The 20,910-nt window shown below is 38.5% G+C and overlaps 1 protein-coding gene across 1 annotated transcript in view; it reads right to left on the bottom strand.

Annotated features, from left to right (window-relative positions):
• The window catches only part of LOC134648013 (E3 ubiquitin-protein ligase MIB1), a 221,570-nt gene that overhangs the window by 188,435 nt on the left and 12,225 nt on the right, over positions 1 to 20,910 (bottom strand). Inside the window, exon 10 of the mRNA XM_063502447.1 lies at positions 20,324 to 20,593. Within this exon, the coding sequence (XP_063358517.1) occupies positions 20,324 to 20,593 (270 nt within the window). The remainder of the gene's footprint in view (positions 1 to 20,323; positions 20,594 to 20,910) is intronic.

Genomic DNA, 20,910 nt, shown 5'->3' with positions numbered 1-20,910 from the left:
TATTTCTACTAAGAAACGCTATACCCTCATTATTAGTACCTAGAGTTGAAATTAAAACTATATACCTACTCAAGTCTACGGTCCCTGAAAACTAAAAAAAGATACGGCCGATGTCGCAAAAAAAGTTTATTTCGACACTCTCAAGGGAATCAAAATTGATAGGGTATACTTCCCGTTGACCTAGAACTATGAAATTTGGCAAATAATATCTTCTTACACTACAAATACAGTGAAAAATCTTAAAATGTATACTTAAATTAAAAAAAATTTAATAAATAAATAATAAGTTAAATTTGTACGGAACCCTAGGTGGGCGAGTCCGACTCGCACTTCTCCGGTTTTCTTTTTATCTTTATAGGACTTTGTTATAAGAGCATTACTTGGAAAAAATCTTGTATCTAAAGGGGCCCACAGATTACCAGTTCACCGGACGATATCAGATAATTCAGATATAATACTACTCTTTGGATATCAGCCTGTCAGTTAAACGCAACCCCCATATAGCAAATTTCATCGAAATCGTTACAGCCGTTCCCGAGATCCTCGAAATATATATACATATAAATAAATATACAAGAATTGCTCGTTTAAAGGTATTAGATGGATGCACACCTTAGTAATACGCCATAAAAGGGAAAAGGGGAGTCACTCGAAATGGCCTACATCGGTAGTCAAATTATAAAATATACCTTATTACAAACTCAAACAAAGGTCCGTAACTCAATTTATATATTTATAACACCAGCATAACGGGATGAAAGTTGTAAGAGACGTGTTACGGGTGAGGTGGATCGACTAACGAAGTAAACAATCGACACAGACGACCCGCGTCCGAGGGGCCAACAGCGCGCAGACAAAGACCTGGCAAATCTGATTATTATATCTTGTACCGGACCGAACACAAACAAACTGATCAAAGACACGTAGTGTTGTTTGTTGAAGCCACGCATACATATGTACGTTGAAGTTCTATGATAGGTATATAAACTTGATACTAAATCATATTTAGCAAGCAATCTTCTTCGTTTCCTTCATAGAAGTACTTAATTAACAACTACCGTTTACCGTGATTATTATTTGCTCCAAAGGTTTCTGAACCAAATAATTAATCTTATTAACCAAATATAGCATCTTAAGGAAATAGGTTAGACATAAATACCTATATGTATAATAAAAAAACATTGTTTTATGTTTATTTAATGCTTTAATACTTTTTCCTAGAAAAACCTTTCCATGGACACATGAAATTCCATCCTAGCAAAGATAGTTTTTGTAACTACATAAAAGGCTTCCTATAAGCATTTAAACGGGACCCTAAAAGAGAGATGGTTTGCAAAAGCGACGAGGTTTGATTCCAACCGCTCCGAGACGTTCGACATGATTTTGAATGACAATTCCAATTTTCTGATCAAAGAGTGCCCGCGTGGTACAGTTTATCGAGGCTTTTGTAACAGTCTACATTTGAACGTAGGCTATTCGAAAAACCAGTCGAACGTCTGTCTCCCCAGATACGAGCATACCAATTCATGAATACCTTTAGTTTCACTTTACAAAGGTTACATTGTGCAGCGCTGGCACAAATACATACGAAGAAGAGGTATATTTTCCGTTGAACAGTTTCTCATGCCGAATATTTGAATATCATTTTATTTTATAAAACTAAACTGTTATTTAAAGTTATAGTATTGCATTCCGTTTAAAACCATCGATGCCTAATAATATTGTCAAAGGCATGTATGTAAGAGCTCAGGATTTCATTTATTTAACATGTCAATCCGACCTATACATCTTGTAACGAGAATGGAAGAGATAAGCGCGTGTAGTTCGGTCAGAAGGAATAAATGAGTGAGCCTCAGATTTATGGGACTCTCGGCGGGTGGGTGTGGAACAAGAACAACAACAAATGGGACCTTGCGAACCGCCTACTACTTCGCTCGCTAAAACAGACCGGTGAAAATAATTGCGGGATAGATGTTTGCGCCCCAATGCATTCTACTGATGAATGCATTTTTAATTTTTATTTAGAAGTCCGCAAAACCAAAAGATATAAAGACAAAACTAAAGGAACAAATTAAGTAAGTCTCTACCTATAGTTGTCAAGTTTCGTTGCTCTCATTACCATACACCATGTTCCGGGACTAGCTCTAAAGTCCGTCATGAGTGTCATGACAATATTCGCATGCAATCGCCATTTCGTTGGCAGAATCACCACAAACAAAAATGCACATTGAAAATTAATATTTCGCAAACGTATCCCTGAATTTAAAAACAGTTAAAGATATCCGAAATATTTTCAAAAGACCTTCCCTACGAAACTCTTACCATGGGGCAAATATGCACTCAAAACGAAACTTTCCTTTCTTAATTAGTCCGGGTAAAATACGATTTTGATTCAAGACAATCAAAACACTTCTTTATCTATCTATCTAATCTAATACCTTTAAACGAGCAATTCTTGCATATTTATTTATTTATTTATATATATATACATATTTCGGGGATCTCGGAAACGGCTCTAACGATTTCGATGAAATTTGGTATAGGTATCGCGGGCGAAAAATCGATGTAGCTAGGTCTTATCTCTGGGAAAACGCTAATTTTTGAGATTTTATATGTTTTCCGAGCAAAGCTCGGTCTCCCAGATATTTATGGTAAATTGATAAAGTTAAGTACGTCATCACTGACATCTATTTTGTTTATTGTGTCCAAAGTGATAAGTATGTAGGTATAATCTAAAATCTCCGCCTAACAACTCAGTAAGTACTTGCAAGCTAATTTGTTAACTATTACCAACTCATGGAAATCTTATAATGTAATATGAGGATAATTTGGTGTAACGAGCTTGAAAATCGCGATGTGTATAAGTAAGTTGGTTAAGCCGAAATTAAATTTCAACTTTACGCTCCAACTTTGTTTTCGACAACAAAACAATAACTCGTGTCCATTAACACTTGCAGTGGCTACAGTTGTGCACGTATGAATTATTTGGGCGACGCGAGGTGTACCGGAGAGTATTCCGCATTCCAAGCGTGCGCTTTCAAAGGTGTGGTTCCAATCGCTTATGCAGGCCGAATGCTCAAGCTCACGATTATAAGTGCGGTCTCCGATTAGCCTCACTTGTTACAACTCTGAAGTAGTTGTTAACCTGGTGCGACTGAGAGCTAGACTCGTTTTCGCACAGTAAGCAATGTGAATTACACGACCAATGGGCTTGGTTGGCCGCCTGCGAGATCCGACCGACTACGCCGCGCCGACACAACAGTGAACGGCGCGCCGCCTGCATTCCATTCTACTGGCTCGACACAACACCTCTTGCCGCACATTTGCGTACCTATATCCTCTGTCGCGGTGTCCCATCGCGTCACACAACAGAATTCACGCATATACAGATAAAAAAAACCATGCCTCGCTGCACCGCCCCAAACGTGAACGAATATTCTGTTTTCATGTTTCGGATACGTTCTATATTTTCTACCTACCAGGACGCAATACGTGATTTCTGTCTGCCCCTCGGATAAACGTACGTGATTATACGTACCTATTTATAAATGTAGGGAAACTATCGACATTGACTGAAAAAAAATCTTGATGGAATATACCTATCGAATAGGTGAACAATCGTAAGGTCTGCTCCTGGAAGCAGAAGACAGGAAAAACCGTGGCGCGTTATTTACGAGTCGTGATTCCGGCGTAGCGGGGACACTGCAGGAAATCTAACGCCGACTTTGCTCCCGATGCATTCTTCATACGTTTAATGTTACATTGAGCACGTCAGCTCGATTCTCATTTGGCGTAAATCGATGATAGCTATATCATTTTAATTTTATTTTTACCAACGCCGTATAACTATCGGTAAATATGTTTGTGCACTAGTTAATGTTTCCGTTTATTTCGCGGTGTTCTGTGAAGCATCTTATATCAACAATAGTTTTAAATCACAGGAGGACACTCATCTAATTTTTTCGCTAATATTCTTTTATAAGTAGTAATTTAAAATCAGCGTGACCTATTGATCACGGATACTTCGAACGTCCTTTGCCTTACAACTTATGATGCCAGGCAAGGAATGTTCGAATTTGAAGTGTCCGTAGACAATTTATAAATGTATCACGAACTCATTTACATTGAGCACGCTTATGCTACCCATTCAATGCTACGAATGATGAAAATTTAAATGTGGACAAAACCGAGATAAAAATATGTTTCCGTGAGACTTGCTAATTTAAGCGAAGCATCGAAGATACATTTTTATCAGGGGAGCAAACTTGCAGGCGTTTCAGGGACATAAAACCTTACTTAGCGAGCCACAAATCCTCGTAACGCTAAGCCGAGATAAAACACTAAGCTCGCAACGAGGCGGGGCTGGAATTTTTCACCTGCGGGTGCAGCCCAGACAAAACAGATCACTTATCTAGATGGAGCATATAACTTCATATAAGATGACTCGCGGTCACGCAATTGTACCTACTCCCATAACGACTTATTAAGTATAAGAGCGCAACTGCTCATTTCAGCTGCTGCGTTCACGTATACGACTTACACGCATGTGTAAATCAAATTTAGGGGCAAATAATCGCGTATGATGCGAATGAATAGGTCGGTTCGCGACGTACGTAGTTCTTTACAAGTAAAAAGGACATGTGTTATTACCACAAATCTACGTTGACTCTTAATAAAGCATAGTCTATGTGAGGTAATCTATACCAGACATAATACGAGAGGGCAAGTGTGTGCCGCGCGATATTACTCACACAAGAATTATGATGTTCTGTAATGAAACCCTAGCCCCGAGCCAACTTATCAACCTTTTTATATTATGGATCTTGGAAGTTTTCATGTTTCCACGAAAATCGTTCAATGGAGCGATGCTCGGCTCATGTAAAAGGCCGTAATAGAATCCACACACCCCGGCAGAACCCACGCGTACCGAGGCATGTCGACGTTATGAGAATGTAATAATAGGAGACTAGTTAAATATCAAGTAACCAGTTGGTACGGCGAACTTTTAGTTCCATGAACATCAAGGTAAGGTAATAGTAGTTAGTTTTGTAGAGGCAAACGCGGTTTACTTAATACATTTACGAGGAATATATTAGAACTACTAGCTAGAGGGTTATTTATCAAGTTTAAATCAACGAAATGGAAAAATCAACCTCGTCCTTTTACTCGTAGGAGAAAATAAAAACCATAAAGGTGACAAACAGAAGTCCATTACTAAGCCACTTCTGCCTATCTGCAGGTCTGTAACCATAACCGTAAGTAATTGTATTAGGCACGCAATTACAATTACCTACTAATGTATCACATATTGTAATAGGTACTATTGCTGCTGCGTTACAAATGCATAATTAAATAATTTAAAATAGAAAATTCCAATACAAGAAACGGGTTTTCCTTTAGGGTAATAACGATTATCAAGGAATAAACAATGCTTGTCATTTAACGCAGATCGTGCAAATTGAAAGCTGTTTCTGTCCAAAATAAATCCTTTCGGCTAAACCCAGTTTATTTTTTACTCAAAAGCTTTTAGTAAACCTAATCTTGAAGCATTGCAAAACAGCTACTCTCCGGGATTAGCGGAAACCGTAATAAATTACGCGTTCGCTCCGTTCACTCATTCAATAGCACTTGTCGCAGCGAAGGCGAACTCGCCGAGCGGCGGCGGCGGGCGTCAGCCTCCGAGATCAGCAAACAGAGAAGAGTAATAAAGCCATTAATTCCGCTTTACGTGCAAATAACATAAATCAGACTGTAGCGCCTCGCGCCGCAAGGCCGCTCGGAGCGGCACGCAACGCCGCGGGTGAATTAAGCGCCTGTCATACGTCCTGCTCGAGCACGCCACGCCGCCGCGCCGTCACCAGATTAAACCAATCACCACAATATAACGTTTGCAAAAACACAACACCCCCTATTTGACTAATCCCTGAAAGCTTTCGCTTTAACGAGAACGTTGTCGATAGACTAGCAATCAATGTTTAATTAATCGCCTGAGACCGGCAATAGCTACAAAGGCTATTTGTTTTCCCTTAACAGAAATGGTAACAATCGGTAAACATAGAGCTTTTCCTTAGCATTAATGGTTTTCTTTAACGTGCAGTTCGCTAAAATGTATTGTGTTCAGTAGGGCTTTAAATTTTTCTATAGACCAAAAGCGAGCGAGCGCATTTTACTAGACAACAACAATAACAATATTAATGCCAATGGTTTTCTCCTTGCAGGCCGGCTCGTTCCGGGGATTAACGAAAATTAGATTTCAATAAGACGCTTGAGTCGCAGCGCCGAACAAATCTAAGCCAGAGCCGGGCAATGCACAGACGGTCACGCTCCTCCTTTTAATGCAACGTCAGCAGCCCACAGCCTTCGAGCGGCACCCCTACTGCCGTAATACACACACCAGCCGAATATCTAATCCATGTCTGCTAGATTACATTACACTGGTATAACAGCTATTCTGTGTAGATGCCTGGTGATAAGATATTACGTAATACTAATATTGTATAAGACAATAACAGCAACAGTAAACTACATTCGAAGCAAGCAAACAAATTAACTAAACTCGCCAATGATGTTGTTTTAGGAAAAAATTGAATAGCAACTGCATTAATATTATAGTACCCGACTTGAATGTGAAAAATGGCTCCGGATTACGACCCACATAAACTTAGGTTAAAAATTGTGAAGAAATATAGCTTACAAAAACAAGGAAAATACCCAACGGACGTTAAACATAGAGAGCTGTACTGAATAAAAAGGTCGCCTTCCAAATAAATTATTCCCCAATTCGGCCGTTCCGATTCAAATTGAAAGAACGTCTTAGTATAGAGATTTCTCTAGCCGCGAAAGAAGAGAGAATATAAATAGGCATATAAACGGAAATGAAATGGCTTTGAAACTCGAATAGATCGGAGACATTTTTCATGCAAAGGTAATATTGCAAAAGTTAGTAGGAAAAACCGGCCAAGTGCGAGTCGGACTCGCGTTCCAAGGGTTTCGTACATTAAGTCCGACTCACGCTTGACTGCACATTTCTAATAGGTTTTCCTGTCATCTGTAGGTAAAGAACTAATTTGTGTATTTTTTTGAAAATTTTAGACCCAGTAGTTTTGGAGATAAGGGGGAGAATGGTCATTTTTGCCTATTTTCTTGAATAACTGCTAAACTATTAATCCTAAAATTATAAAAAAAAATATTTGAGATTCTTACAATAAGCTCTTTCATTTGATATGTAACACGATATAGTTTGAAAAACATATTTTTTTAATTTTCTCATTTACCCCCCAACAAATGGCCTCCATATTTAAAATGCATTTATTTACGTTACACGTCCATCTTTGAGTCACAAACTTACATATATGTGCCAAATTTCAACTCAATTGATCTAGTAGTTTCGGTGAAAGTAGGCTGTGACAGACGGACGGACAGACAGACAGACGCACGAGTCCTATTAGGGTTTCGTTTTTTCCTTTAGAGGTACGGAACCCTACAAATGTTTGGAATTGTATATAAGACGGTAAAAACAAAACAATGGCATAAAACTCTCTAGTAAAACATAAAAAGCCAGCTAAGCTATTTGCGTCCATGGATTGCAATGGGCAAGAAATATTACATATCCATTAGATATTCGCACGCTATACACGTACCCATAAGATAGCTAGCATAATTCTCATAGGGATTCCGCGGAGCCCTGCGAAACAATAGCAGATTATCAAACAAAACGGCGTAAATAGTCCTTGGAATAGGAGGAGTAGGGCGCGGGCAGAGGGCCCGGAGGATGTCCGCGTCGCGACTCGAATGCTAGATGAGAAAACAAACAAACTCCCTTCGCAAACGGCGCTTTTCCCTTATTACTATTATTTTATTTATTTATTTGTTAGCCTGTTGTGTCCCACTGCTGGGCAAAGGCCTCCCTCTCTTTCTTCCACGCGTCTCGTTCTAGGGCAATATTAGGCCAACCTTCCCGAAAGACGTCATGATCGTGCCGCCATCTCCTTCGAGGCCTTTACTACTATTATGATATATTAATATTAATATCGTCTTTAATTTTAATACTACTTTTATATGCGAGGCCATTTACACGAGGAATATGTATGTTTGCAGATTATTACGTTTTCTGCGAAATTATTTAGTAACAAGCTAAATGGTACGTTATCTCAATTTAAAATAATCTTTACTAGAACCTTTCAAATAATTTTATTAAGTTTAGTCATAAATAGGAACGACAAATTGAGTGTAGGAATTTTTACCGTGTATGTATCTAAAATAACAATATCGATTCACCTACCTGGGTACTTGCCAACTTAGTCCAACAACAATGTATACGCTATCGTTCAATTGCTCGACAAAGGCGACTAGGAGGAAATGTAGTTCTTCCTACTGCTTAGACGATAGCATGGAAAACTTGGACCCGGGCTTTGTAACAATCGACTTTCCTAAGTGGCCTTTTACCTGCACACAATGTCTGAGTACGGCATTCATGGAACGGTGACCTCTACAATGCCAGACTTATAAATTTAAGACTACGGTGCCAGTAAAGCTGAAATGAAATAAAATTGATTGGAATCATTACTGGACGCAAGCCTGTTTTGTATTTACCGTAAAAAAATATAACAAGCCCAAACAAATAGTAGTTTATGCAACAGTGATATAATAAGGGTTCTTAAAATTCAAGGGTCGAAGTTACAAAACGAGACGTAGTCGAGTTTTGTAAAAAAAGACCCGAGAATTTTAAGAACCAATTATGAGCTGTTGCATACATTACTTTTTCTATGACAGCTGCAGCAAAAAAAAAAAAAAAAAAAAAAAAAAAAAAAAAAAAAAAAAAAAAAAAAAAGTTATTATTAAAAAAAAAGAGATTATTAAAAAAAGAGTTATTATTAAAAAAAAGAGTTGTTATTTAAAAAAAAATGAGTTATTATTTAAAAAAAAAAGAGTTATTATTTAAAAAAAAAAAGAGTTATTATTGTAAATGAAAACATACCTCTTTCAATCAAGATGATCGGAACTTGTATCTTTAAAAAAAATAAAGCAGTTGTATTATACTCATAAGATGACTGCTAGCAGTCATCTTATGAGCCTATAGACAAAGCATTCAAATGACATTGCTTTAGATATCACTGTCAGTCATTTAATTGACACATTTGAGTGCTGGAGTACAAAAAAGTACGTATTACGCGTAGTATTATATGACAATTCAATTATCCTTCAGTCAGAGCGACGCAATCTCGCTGCGTCTCAAAACAAAGACCCTGCTAATAGTATCGCGCAGCGGATAAACAGCGCGACACAGAGTTTGTGTTGAAAAAATAAAGGCGCGACGACGCCCGAATAAATGAGCGCGGCGATAAACAGGAGGATCCGTTCCGAGCGGAGGGTCGATATCGAAATACATTATTCCCCGATCCGAGTGTTCCGATTCAAATTGAAAGAGCACCTCCAACATGAGATTTCTCAGGCGGCGAGTGGGCGCAGAATATAAATCGACGCATAACCAGAAATGGAAGGGCTGTGAATTTCCGTTTGGTGGCAAACGACCTCGCACTGTTTGCTTATAATATTGTTTAACTCTGGAAAACTCTATAATGAGTTATGGGCCCAGCAGTTTTAGGGGACTGAGTTTTACCGCAGGTTTCTGTTCGTTACGCGTTCCGTGTGTCCAGAACAATATTCACCCCACGAGTTATAATTTAAAGACTGGTAGGTACTGTTTGATCGAAGAATAGAAGCACTGTAAATATCCGTTTGGTGGAATGTAACCTCGCACTGTATTCGCACGGCCCATAATGAATTGAAACAACATTATACCTAAGCCATACGAATAATGTTGTTTCAATCATTATGGGCCGAAGATACGGGGAGTAGGTTTTTGCGATGCGGTGGATATTAGACACTGAAAAGGTACGCACATGCTAAAAAATTCTAGCTTTCTTAGCTAAGCTTAAAAAGTAGCGGATAATTTACACGTTTGGGTACCCGACCAATTGGGTATGCCCTGAGTACAGTTTGCAAAAAATGCCTAATCCAGAGTTGCATTTTCCGGGACAAAATCCTATTCGCCAAGTCATTAAATAAGTTCATGAATTAGGTATCCTGAAAGTCAAAGCGTAAAAGTTATTTTATTCAGCTAAGAAACAAAGTAACTCGCTTCCCAACTTTCAATACGACTTTTAAATTAGGTAGTCTCGCATGTCATGATGGAGACTTATTTATTTTGCGATTACAATAAAAAATATTGCCAAAATAAAACTAGAATAACTAGGTAATTATTTGTATTATTATTTAAATCCTGATAGGCAACAATATATAATCCCCCGACACTATTCTATACATATTTCGTGTATAACACAGCACACACAATAATTATATTATTTACGAAAACCACCCAATTTGTTAACAATGTGTAGCGTTTTTAAGTGGTTTGTATTTTAGTGAACAATATAAAATATTCATTCTATAAATTTAGTTGTGTGGTTAATCAATATTAATTTGACAGAAATTATTGTTTTACGAATTTTAATTACTTATACGTAGGTAGAATATTAACTGAAAGTAAGCATAAACATACATAGATATATATAATGTACACAGAAGGAGCAACCGAGGTGGATGTAAGAGGAAATTCAAAACAACAAGACATCAAATTTTGCGCAATTTTTCGTCTATTTAAAAAACGTCGTGGTTTCTTAGAATAAGTTTACTTACCACCCTTTTTTAAAAGTTTGAAAACGGCCCTTTGCATACAAGTATTAATGTATATTCTTTGGCAAATGTATTCTAGACGTAGTGTATAAAAATCCAAATTTAGCGCGAACAACCTCCATTTGTTTGGCTTAGTATAAGACCTAAGCTACTTTTATGCCACCCACTTAACTTTTATCACCTATCTCGAACAAATGAAGTACTAACTTCATAAAATAAGGTAACTTTATTTTTCAAAAGGAGTTTTACGGCGTTATCATAAAGCTGTCCGTCACGTATATAAATTTGAAACGTAAGTTATTCCACCTCTTTCCAGCATATAGTTAGAAGTACACGGCGCCCCTCATCGCGTATTCTGTCCAATTCGCAACACGCCCAACAGATATTTACGTAACAGGCGCCTTTGCTGACTTCTAGCGCCGTCTTTTACTTTACGGTTAAGCCGAAGCACATAGTAAAGTGCAGAAATCTTCACCGAAAAGTAAATAGCGAGTTTCTACACCACGTAGAAGTATCGCAGATCGGTGAGCTTTATGCTACCGCCTGGAGTTTGTAGATCTGGTGAACTAAGATTGCTACGGCGTAGCGGGACCTTATATAGGTTGTGTTTACACCATCGAAACGTAATCCATTTAAACTGTCTTTTTTCAGCGGCTAACAATTGGATTCGTATCGAATATAAATCCTAATTTATTTCCAGTACGCCGCTTTTTCAAGCCTTTTAACATGGGTTAACAAGCCTTTTAACAGTTTTCAATTAAAATGTCAGCAAGTCACTAGAACGTCAGTTTTATTAAATATGTATCCAAATTACATGATTAGAAATACTAACTTGGCTATACGCGTACTACTTATTTCATTCTAAAAGTGGGTCTGTTAAGTGCCTATTTTTAAGACATCGTAGCTTTCGCTCCTCAAAGGTCGAGATTATTTTGCAACATTTTAATGAATGAATAATAAAAATAGTGAATAAGCTGTAGCTAAGTCTATTAAGAGGAGTGGCGTAGGCAGTGATGTACAAACAGTCGCGAGGAGGGCATTTAGCCCGTTAAGGTTGATTGTGAGAGCCCGAGCCCGGAGGCAGCGGCCGGCGCGGGCGGCGAGGCTCCGCGGCGACGCCACTCTAACTTAATAAGTACGAGACGCCGCCATCCCTGAATCAAGGTGACGCGCCTTCACAATGCCCTATTCAGATTTAAATAGCTTTACGCCCAATTGCGTTTCAATATGCCGCTAGCTCGCCGTGATAGTTATTTCATTAAACAAAGATTTCAGAGAAAGTTCACAGCAGGAATACCGGAGTCAATTAAGAAATTTCTAATTTCGAAATTATCCGAAGAAGGTACCTAATTAGTTTTCTAGTAAGTTTATTGAAACAATGCTGTTTAATTTTTATTGGACTCGACGGTTATAAATATATTTGAGCGGCAAACGAGACAAAGGTTTTGCTGGGGTTTATTTCTAGACGTTTAGAATATCTGCGAAAGCCTCTTGTACAGCGCTTCTCAGTTAATAAGCGTTCCTTGAGATGCCAAGCGTAGCGTTTGTTCGAAACACTGAATTTAACTAACTAAATTAAACCCACTCCGGCTCATACAACTACGAGAAATTGCGTTAAATACTATCTTCTATAGAGATCTACCTAGATGAGCAACCATAATACAAATCTAATCCATAATTGTACCACCTTAATCAAATAAAGCTTAATAATTGAAAGTGGACCAATCACAGAGTTTGTAGAGTTTATAACGACACTTTAGAAATATAGCTTTCAAGATGGTCCGACTTTGCCCGTACGTCCGTAATAACAACATCACCTGCTAAGTTATGATTTACGCTCTTACTAGTACCTATCGTAAAGGCATCCAAGACACTCGTTACCATGAGAACAATGGCGCGTGACAACTGAAGGTTAGAGGGGCAGGGCGTCAAGGATGGGGCAAAGTTTGGCAATTACGGCGACCGCATGTCTAAGAGCGTCGCAACACTCATTACAGAGGAAACTCGGGCCTAGATTAAAAGTCCAGGAGACACGGGTCCCGGGAAAAGGCATGGCGGTTCCGCGGTGGATGAGACGAGGATTAATGCCGACTCAGATCACTTACTGGATGTAGGCACACGTGAGACTCGAGATCGACACACGCATTCCCGGGCTAATTTAGTGTAAGAGCGTGGCCGCTCATTTTATTTGTGTCTGCGTGTACTACTTGTAGTACCTAACACAAATTATAACAAATGGCCTATTGTAGTATAATATATGTAATTGTGTAGTGTAGGATGCATTTGCGTAGCATGGTGCGCGGCAAAATGGGCTATTATAGCAAAATATAGTGTAGGCTGCATTTAAGTAATACGCCCCGCGGCGTAGTGTTTTATATAAGTAACTAGCGACCCGCTCCGGTTTTTCACGGGTTAACAAATTATACATAAACCTTCCTTTTGAATCACTATATCTATTAAAAAAAAACGCATCAAAATCCGTTGCGTAGTTTTAAAGATCTAAGCATACATACAGACAGACAGACAGCGGGAAGCGACTTTGTTTTATACTATGTAGTTATTATAAAAACGTCTGATGTGTGGTGACATCGCTGTTTTCGTCAACGATTCATAAAGCGGAGTCTGTATGTGTTAGTCCGTGATGCTGACACGTCTAACCGAGCGTGCTAACATTTCTGCGATACTCACCATGGATTATATAGGTTTGAACGGACGGAAGTAATCAACGTTATAAAAGTAGATAAGACCGTGACGCCCGCGGTCATTCCTAATTATTCTGGCTAATAAAAATTGATAGTATCGAAATCAGTTACATACGAGGGGTGTTCAAAATATTCTCGGTATGAGAATGAAAACAAACAAGTACGAAAAGTTTGATATTTTTATTTTTCAATATACTCCCCCCCTATGTTCATACACTTAAAAGATCGATCAATTATTTTTTTTAATCCCTCGTAAAAATATTTTTTATCTTTCGTGTAAAAATGCTCCTCCACTGCCGCCTTCAATGCTTCATCGTCAGAAAATTTATTTCAACGCAGATCCTTTTAAGATTGGGGAGCAAAAAGAAGTCGCTGAGGGCTAAGTCCGGACTATACGGTGGGTGAGTAACAGTTTTAAACCCACATTCAACAATAGCTGCCTTGGCAATATGAGCAGTATGGACGGGGGCGTTGTCATGCAGAAGCATAACACCTTTGGTTAACTTTCCTCGCCTCTTTTCTTTAATTACATCCTTTAATTGACGTAGAATGTTAGCGTAGTACTGTCCTGTGATATTTATACCTTTTTCTTTATAATCGATTAGTAATACTCCTTCACAATCCCAAAATATCGTGGCCATGACCTTGCCAGCTGAAGGGATGACCTTGAACTTCTTGGGATGAGCTGAACCCTTAATGTGCCACTGCATGGACTCTTGTTTACTCTCTGGGTCATAATGATGAACCCAGGTTTCATCTCCAGTAACTATTCTTTGCAGCACCTCATCAGGATTTTCACCGCACAGGTCAATAAAATCGGAACAACAAGCTACACGCATGTCTTTTTGAAGCCGAGTCAGCATTCGCGGAACCCATCTTGCACTTACTTTTGACATATTAAGATGGTCATGTATAATATCATGTACGGTACCAATAGAGAGATTGGTTACTTGTGCTATAGATTTTACCTTCACTCGACCATCTTCCAATATAAGTTTTTCCACTTTATCAATATTTTCTTGTGAAGTAGCTACTACAGGCCGGCCAGGTCTAGGGTCATCTTCAATACTCTCCCTTCCGCGTTTAAACTCGCTTGACCACTTTTGAATGGTAGATAAAGACGGAGCAGACTCACGGTAAACACAATCCATTTCCTCTTTTATGGTTTTTTGATTTTTACCCTGTTTTGTCAAGAATTTTATCACGCATCGATGTTCTAATTTAGTTAACATTGTCAATTCGCACATGATGTTCATGTTTGTTCAGCAATTGCAGAAAAACAAAAGACCATCTCGGTTCGAATTATACTTTTTTTTAATGTCAATGAATAAACCTTAGCGGCCAGTAACGAAAGAAATTTTAGAAGAGGTCGTAAGATATCAATACCGAGAATATTTTGAACGCCCCTCGTATGTAGCATCAGCGCTAAGCGAGTGTGCAAAATGATCCTATTAGCACAAATATATTATTAGTCGCTTTTATATAACTCTTGCACTTGTACACTTCACTTACAGAAGGTCGGTAGAGCTGAAGGTGTGAAACATTTCCTTTCGGACTGTGTTTGAGCGGCGACGTACGTATTAATTACGAGAGTTCTTACCCTAATGTACGGTCTTCCCAGCAATACATTTTATATGCTGGTCTTCACCACTTTAACCTTATGAGAGTTAGAGCGAGCGTTGCTGTGCTGATAATTTTAACCCCTTCAACCGCTTAGCTGATTCTTTAGTTGCCTGTACAAGTGTGTAGGTAGGTGCCGTGTTAATTAATTGTATAAATGTAACATATCTGTATGTCGAATTTATAATTTTCAAACTCTTATTGAAATTCACATTCATGCATAATATTGTTGATTCCATAAATCAAAGCCCACGCTTAAACAATAACTCACTGAGTTAGGTGTTCTTGATTGGAATTTAATTTGTTTTGCACAACTAAATTGGACGGTTGATTTGGTAGTTCGTATTAATTTTGCAGGCGAGATAGACCTTTAGATATCGCAGGTTTGTCAAACCCCATGCGCATTTTGAATTATTTCCAAAAACGGTATCGATAAAAATTATCGAACCTGCTCACAATAGTTCACGAGAATCGGAATGAAAAATGTGACCTGTAGAGAACATCCGGACAGCCAGACAATTTTGCCCTGAGTGAAACGGAGGCGTTTCGCTCGCGCTTTGTGCTCGCTCGGTCAATAATATTATAACAATTAGTTTTAAGTGTTTTGATGAATGTCGTAAATGGTTTTTAATAGAGATGCCACGAATATACGGCAACTATTCGGTATTAGGCCTATTCGGCCATTTTGCCGTATATTCGGTATTCGGCCGAATGTTGCCTACTATTCGGCCGAATACCGAATATCTGGTGCACCTACTTAAAAATAATAATTGCACAATAAAAATAACCAACAACTGTGTAGGTATATTTAGAATAAATTTAAAAGTGGAAAAATTACTGTCTTGGGTGAGACTTGAACTCACGGCCTCTGGATCGATACTCCAGCGCTCTGCCATCTGAGCCACCAAGACCTCATCCATAGTCAGCAAATCTTTCCACCATATTATGGGTCAAGGGGACCGTAGCGACATCTACCGTAAGAGTGTTACACTTCTTAAACGGCTACCGGAGTTCCAAGTCATATTGGAAATTCCACTAAATTTCCACTTTCCACTCCACTTCCACTTCCACCACCACTGTGTGGAATTTTTCCACTTTTAAATTTATTCTAAGCTTAATAGCATCGTTCGCAGACGTTTCTGCTTGTTAAAAATTTAAATATTTAGAATAAGTTCTTGGAAAATTGTTAAATACGAAGACCCTTTTTTGAGCATTCGTTGATTAAAAAACATTTTATTTTTATCATGAGTCTGTTTTGTTTGACTCTATTCATTACCTAATGCTGTTCAACAAAAATATATCTTAGCTAACGTCATCTAACGTTGAGCTTTGTTAGCGATCAGTTTTCATAATAATTGTGACTCAAAATGTTCGCATGTCATGCCGAATATTCGGTCGCCGAATATTCGGTATTCGGCCGAGAGAGGGGCCGAATATTTTGTATTCCGTATTCGGCCAAAACCACTATTCGGGGCATCTCTAGTTTTTAACTTTATTCACTCGGACATTGCAACGAATCGTCTGCCTTAGCAGTTACCTACTAGCAATTTATGATGACGATTCGTGATGATGGAAATTGATCTTAATATTCTATGTAAACGAAACATTTTTTTGTTAAATTAAGTACCACAACATATCAATCAAATTCAAGTTTCAGCTTCACGTAGGCGTAGTAAGCGGTTATATGTAGAATTCATAATATGGATTATTCAGTAGGCACCTGTTAATAGGTCCCTTTATAAGTTTATATAGAACGAGGCAGTTACAGTAATTAATCTGTCCTAAGGTTTAATTTAGTTCGGTGCGCGCCCTTGGGAAAAACTTTAGCGGTATAAGCGGATTTGAACAAATGATAAGCTTGTAAATTAACGACAGTAAAGTTAGAGTTACCTATAATTAAATAATATAAGTACTTGAACGTATATAGGAGCAAAACAGTGTTAAACCAATATAAAATATTACCCTTTTAGCGTGCATCAGGGTTCTTTGACAGATTTTTCTGGTTCCTAAGGTTTAAGCATTGCTATGCGAGCTACTGTGTCATATGGCTTGATGAGGTAACACTACGGATGATTAGAAATTTCCCATTTTAACTTATTTAATGTATTTCTATAACAAGAAAAAGGGTCAATATATGTATTTTCTTTTAATGAGTAGTACCTGTAGGTAGTAATAGTAAGTGTTAAACAAGAAAATTATAACAAATTAACTATATAAAACGAAAGTGTCATTTTGACCCTTTACCATCCTTTACTTAAGAACACATTTCACTGAACATCATCGACTCATCGGACGGCCCGCTTGTCAAATCGGGAACGTATGTAGGCAGCAAAGGCACGCGCGTAAATTAGGAAGGCGGTTTATAATAAAGAGTAAACATCATCTTCCTCGCGTTGTAACAGATCTTTGCCACGGCTCTTCAGAGCCTGGAGACAACTTGGCAACTTATCCCAAGAATTGGCGTAGGCATTTACGAAAGCGACTGCCACCTGTCCTTGCAACCCATGTTATTTTATGTATTTTTCTTCTTGTCTGTTACCCTCCGTGATTCTTCTCACTTGGTGGTCTCATCGGATGACCAGCGCTGGAAGCCACCAGCAATATGCTGAGGTGAGGCCATTTCGTGGCACTTTAATTTTATTTTTTGTGTTTTCTTTTATATTATGTATTGTCTCGTTTGTTTGTGCTTACGAATAAATTCTATTCTATTCCATAGGCGAAATTAGGCCTTAAATACCTCACGATGTTTTCCTTGACCGAAAAGCGACTGGTAAATATCAAATGATACATAAGTTCCGAAAAACTCATTAGTACCTACCAGTGCTTTTTATAATAAATCATAATTTAAATTTTCAGACTACAAAAAGTACAGGTTAGCTTCAATTTAACCTCCGGCCATTTTAAAGTTAACGAAGCAAGGGTAATTAACTAAACGCGCGAAAGTGTTTGAGAAGCAAGATTTATTTTGGAACTGAAAAAAGTTGGATGAGAGTGTTGGAGGACTGTTGGCAGTTAAACGACTCTTATGCGGATTACGGACAATATCAGGCGGTCTAGCACAACTTGCGTTCTCGCGCGCGAGTCCATACTTGAAGTCGCGCCAGATGTATGGAGTCGCTCGCGAGAACGCAACTCATGCTAGACCGCCTGGGAGATCGAACTTTGCTCGGAAAACATATTCATATAAACTCAAAAATTAGCGTTCTCCCAGAGATAAGAACTAGCTAGATCGATTTTTCGCCCCCGAAAACCCCCAAATAGCAAATTTCATCGAAATCGTTAGAGCCGTTAATCCATACTAATATTATAAATGCGAAAGTGTGTCTGTCTGTCTGTTACGTCTTCACGCTTAAACCGCTGAACCGATTTAGTTGAAATTTGGTATGGAGATAGTTTGAGTCCCGAGGAAGGACCTATGTCCTACCCTATGGTAGTATCACAGAAATCACCCTTTAAGGGGGTGAAAAGTGGGGTGGAAGTTTGTATGGGGAATCGATAAAAATTTGATAAAAAATAAGCTACCCAAATTAACTCCACGCAGACGAAGTCGCGGGCAAAAGCTAGTATATAATATATATAAGTATATAAATAAATAAACAAAAGTTGCTCGTTTAAAGGTATTAGATAGATAGATTAGATAGACGCGTATGGAGGCCAGTTCACACGAACGAAATTCACGAATTCTATTCAAATCCTAAAAAATCCTTTGTGGACGGGGCCGTGTAGGTATGACAACGAATTAGAAAATATATTTTCTCAAAAATGGACAGCAAAGTCGACGTTGCCGGTTAAAAAATAGGTCGCGAAGTGCGTAGTTTATGGTCATTCAAAAAATTAAAAAGTTAAAAACATTGCAGTCTCGATTTCGGGACTGCAATGTCGCATACAAATTCCATTATTTAACGAGTTCCAAACTTTTTAAAACTTCAAATGGCCATATCAAATGAAGGCATAGGTCCCTTAAACAGCCAAACAGATGATCAGCACTTATTATTATAAAGCCTATAACAGACTATCGCACCGCACCGCGACCTTGAAGCGTCGCACCCATAAGTGAGAGCGAGAAACAGATATCTCTTTCTCGCTCTCACTTATGGGTGCGACGCTCCAAGGTCGCGGTGCGGTGCGATAGTCTGTTACAGGCTTAATGTTGGTACCGCGACTATTTAGGTGTCTCAAATAGGTTGGCGTATTTTCAGCAGAAAAATTAACTTCTTTTTTTTTTTAAAGGCGGCAAGCTAATTTTTTTAATGGTTGTATTTTTTTCTGTGAAAATTAGAACGTTGCTTCTGTAAGTTCTGTAAAATATTTCTATTTCTTGCACCATTTTTGAGAAAAGCACTATATATGACTCGGCTGGAAGGCTACTTGCTGGCTTCGGATTCAATTAAACGGACTCCCAAGGTCGTCCGTTTAAAACGAATCCTCAGCCTGCAAGTAGCTACTTCCGAACCTCGACAATAATGTACTATTGCATAATTGCAAGCTGTCAAAATCAATACGTAATTGTGCCTCTGTATCTACATATCACAGGATTGAATGTCATCGTGCGTCTGCTTGTCAACTAGGGCACGTATATAACGAACGCGCGCCAATTAGCGCGTACGCTATGATGCATGTTGATTACCAAATAACGACGCAAATCGAAAAATATCTTGTCGATGTTTTGGTTAAAAGTAAGAAAGATCAGAATACTTTGGGTATGAAATGTTTAAATATATAAAATTTAAACTGTTTGGCTATTTGACGTGATTAAAGTCTCTCTCTGTCTGACCGTCGAAGATTATCAAGTAGCGATTAGACAGTTTCTTTGGAAGCTATTACAAAAAAGTCGCTGGTTAAGTGCACAATCGTCGCTCAACGATTAGTGTCACATCATGCAAATTTCAAACCTTTTCTAATCAACATCAGGGAAATAATCATCTTAATATATTTATTGCAGAGATATTTCGAGTCATTTGAGTGAGCGTGTGGTCGCCTTCTTAAATACCTACTTATGTATTATTTACATTTTTACCTTAGTCCTCATTATGTTATGTTATGTTACTTGTTAATTAAATAGTATTTTAGTTACTTCCAAATTATCCTTATTAGATAGAATTTGTATTGGCTTTGTTCACATATGTGGTTGCGATAGTGCGTAACCTTAGTAATAAGTAGTATCTGTTAGTTTAATATTATGTTACTACCTGTGAGTTCCTTTAATTGGCTTCCTGTATCTACCAAAATTTCTACGTTAATGTCATAGCTGTTGCATCTCCAAATAAATAAAAATAAATAAAATAAATAAATAAAATAAAACTAACCTGCAAGCTCGGATGCACAGCGAGCTGTAACAACGTCCTGACGACGCCCAGATGTCCCTTATTGACTGCTATATGCAGCGGGGTCTGCCGCCGCCTGTTCCGCGCGTTTAAATCAGCTCCGGCAGCGGCGAGGGCCCGGAGAGCCGAGGGTTCGTCCCCGAACGCGGCGTGGTGCGCCGCGCGGTCGCCGTCGCGGTCTTCCGCGTCCGCGTCCGCGCCCGCTTCTACTAGAGCGCGAATCACTTCCAGGTGCCCGTTTTGAGCTGCCGCCTGGCAAACAAAATTACCATGTTATTCTAAATCTGGTTATCAGTGTAACCAGAAGAACGCTTAAAGTGGACACGGAAGAGACAATTAGGGCCTTCTATTTCCTTGACATAAAATTAACCTCTTCTGCGGACGCAGCATGGTTCCATTTTTATCGCCTGTCACTATACCCGTTACTTTGGCTCTTACATACTTACATATTAGAATGTGACAGGCGTGCTGACAAGCGATAAAAATATTAAAAAAATGCGACTTTGTTATAGTTTGTAGCTTTCTAATAGAGCCGACGGCTAATCCTATTGTCTATTGTTAAGTAAAAC

Source organism: Cydia amplana, chromosome 5, assembly GCF_948474715.1.
Source record: "Cydia amplana chromosome 5, ilCydAmpl1.1, whole genome shotgun sequence".
NCBI classification, from domain to species: domain Eukaryota; kingdom Metazoa; phylum Arthropoda; class Insecta; order Lepidoptera; family Tortricidae; genus Cydia; species Cydia amplana.
Note: the sequence above shows the minus strand (reverse complement) of the source record. Positions and strands in the feature narration are given on the sequence as shown.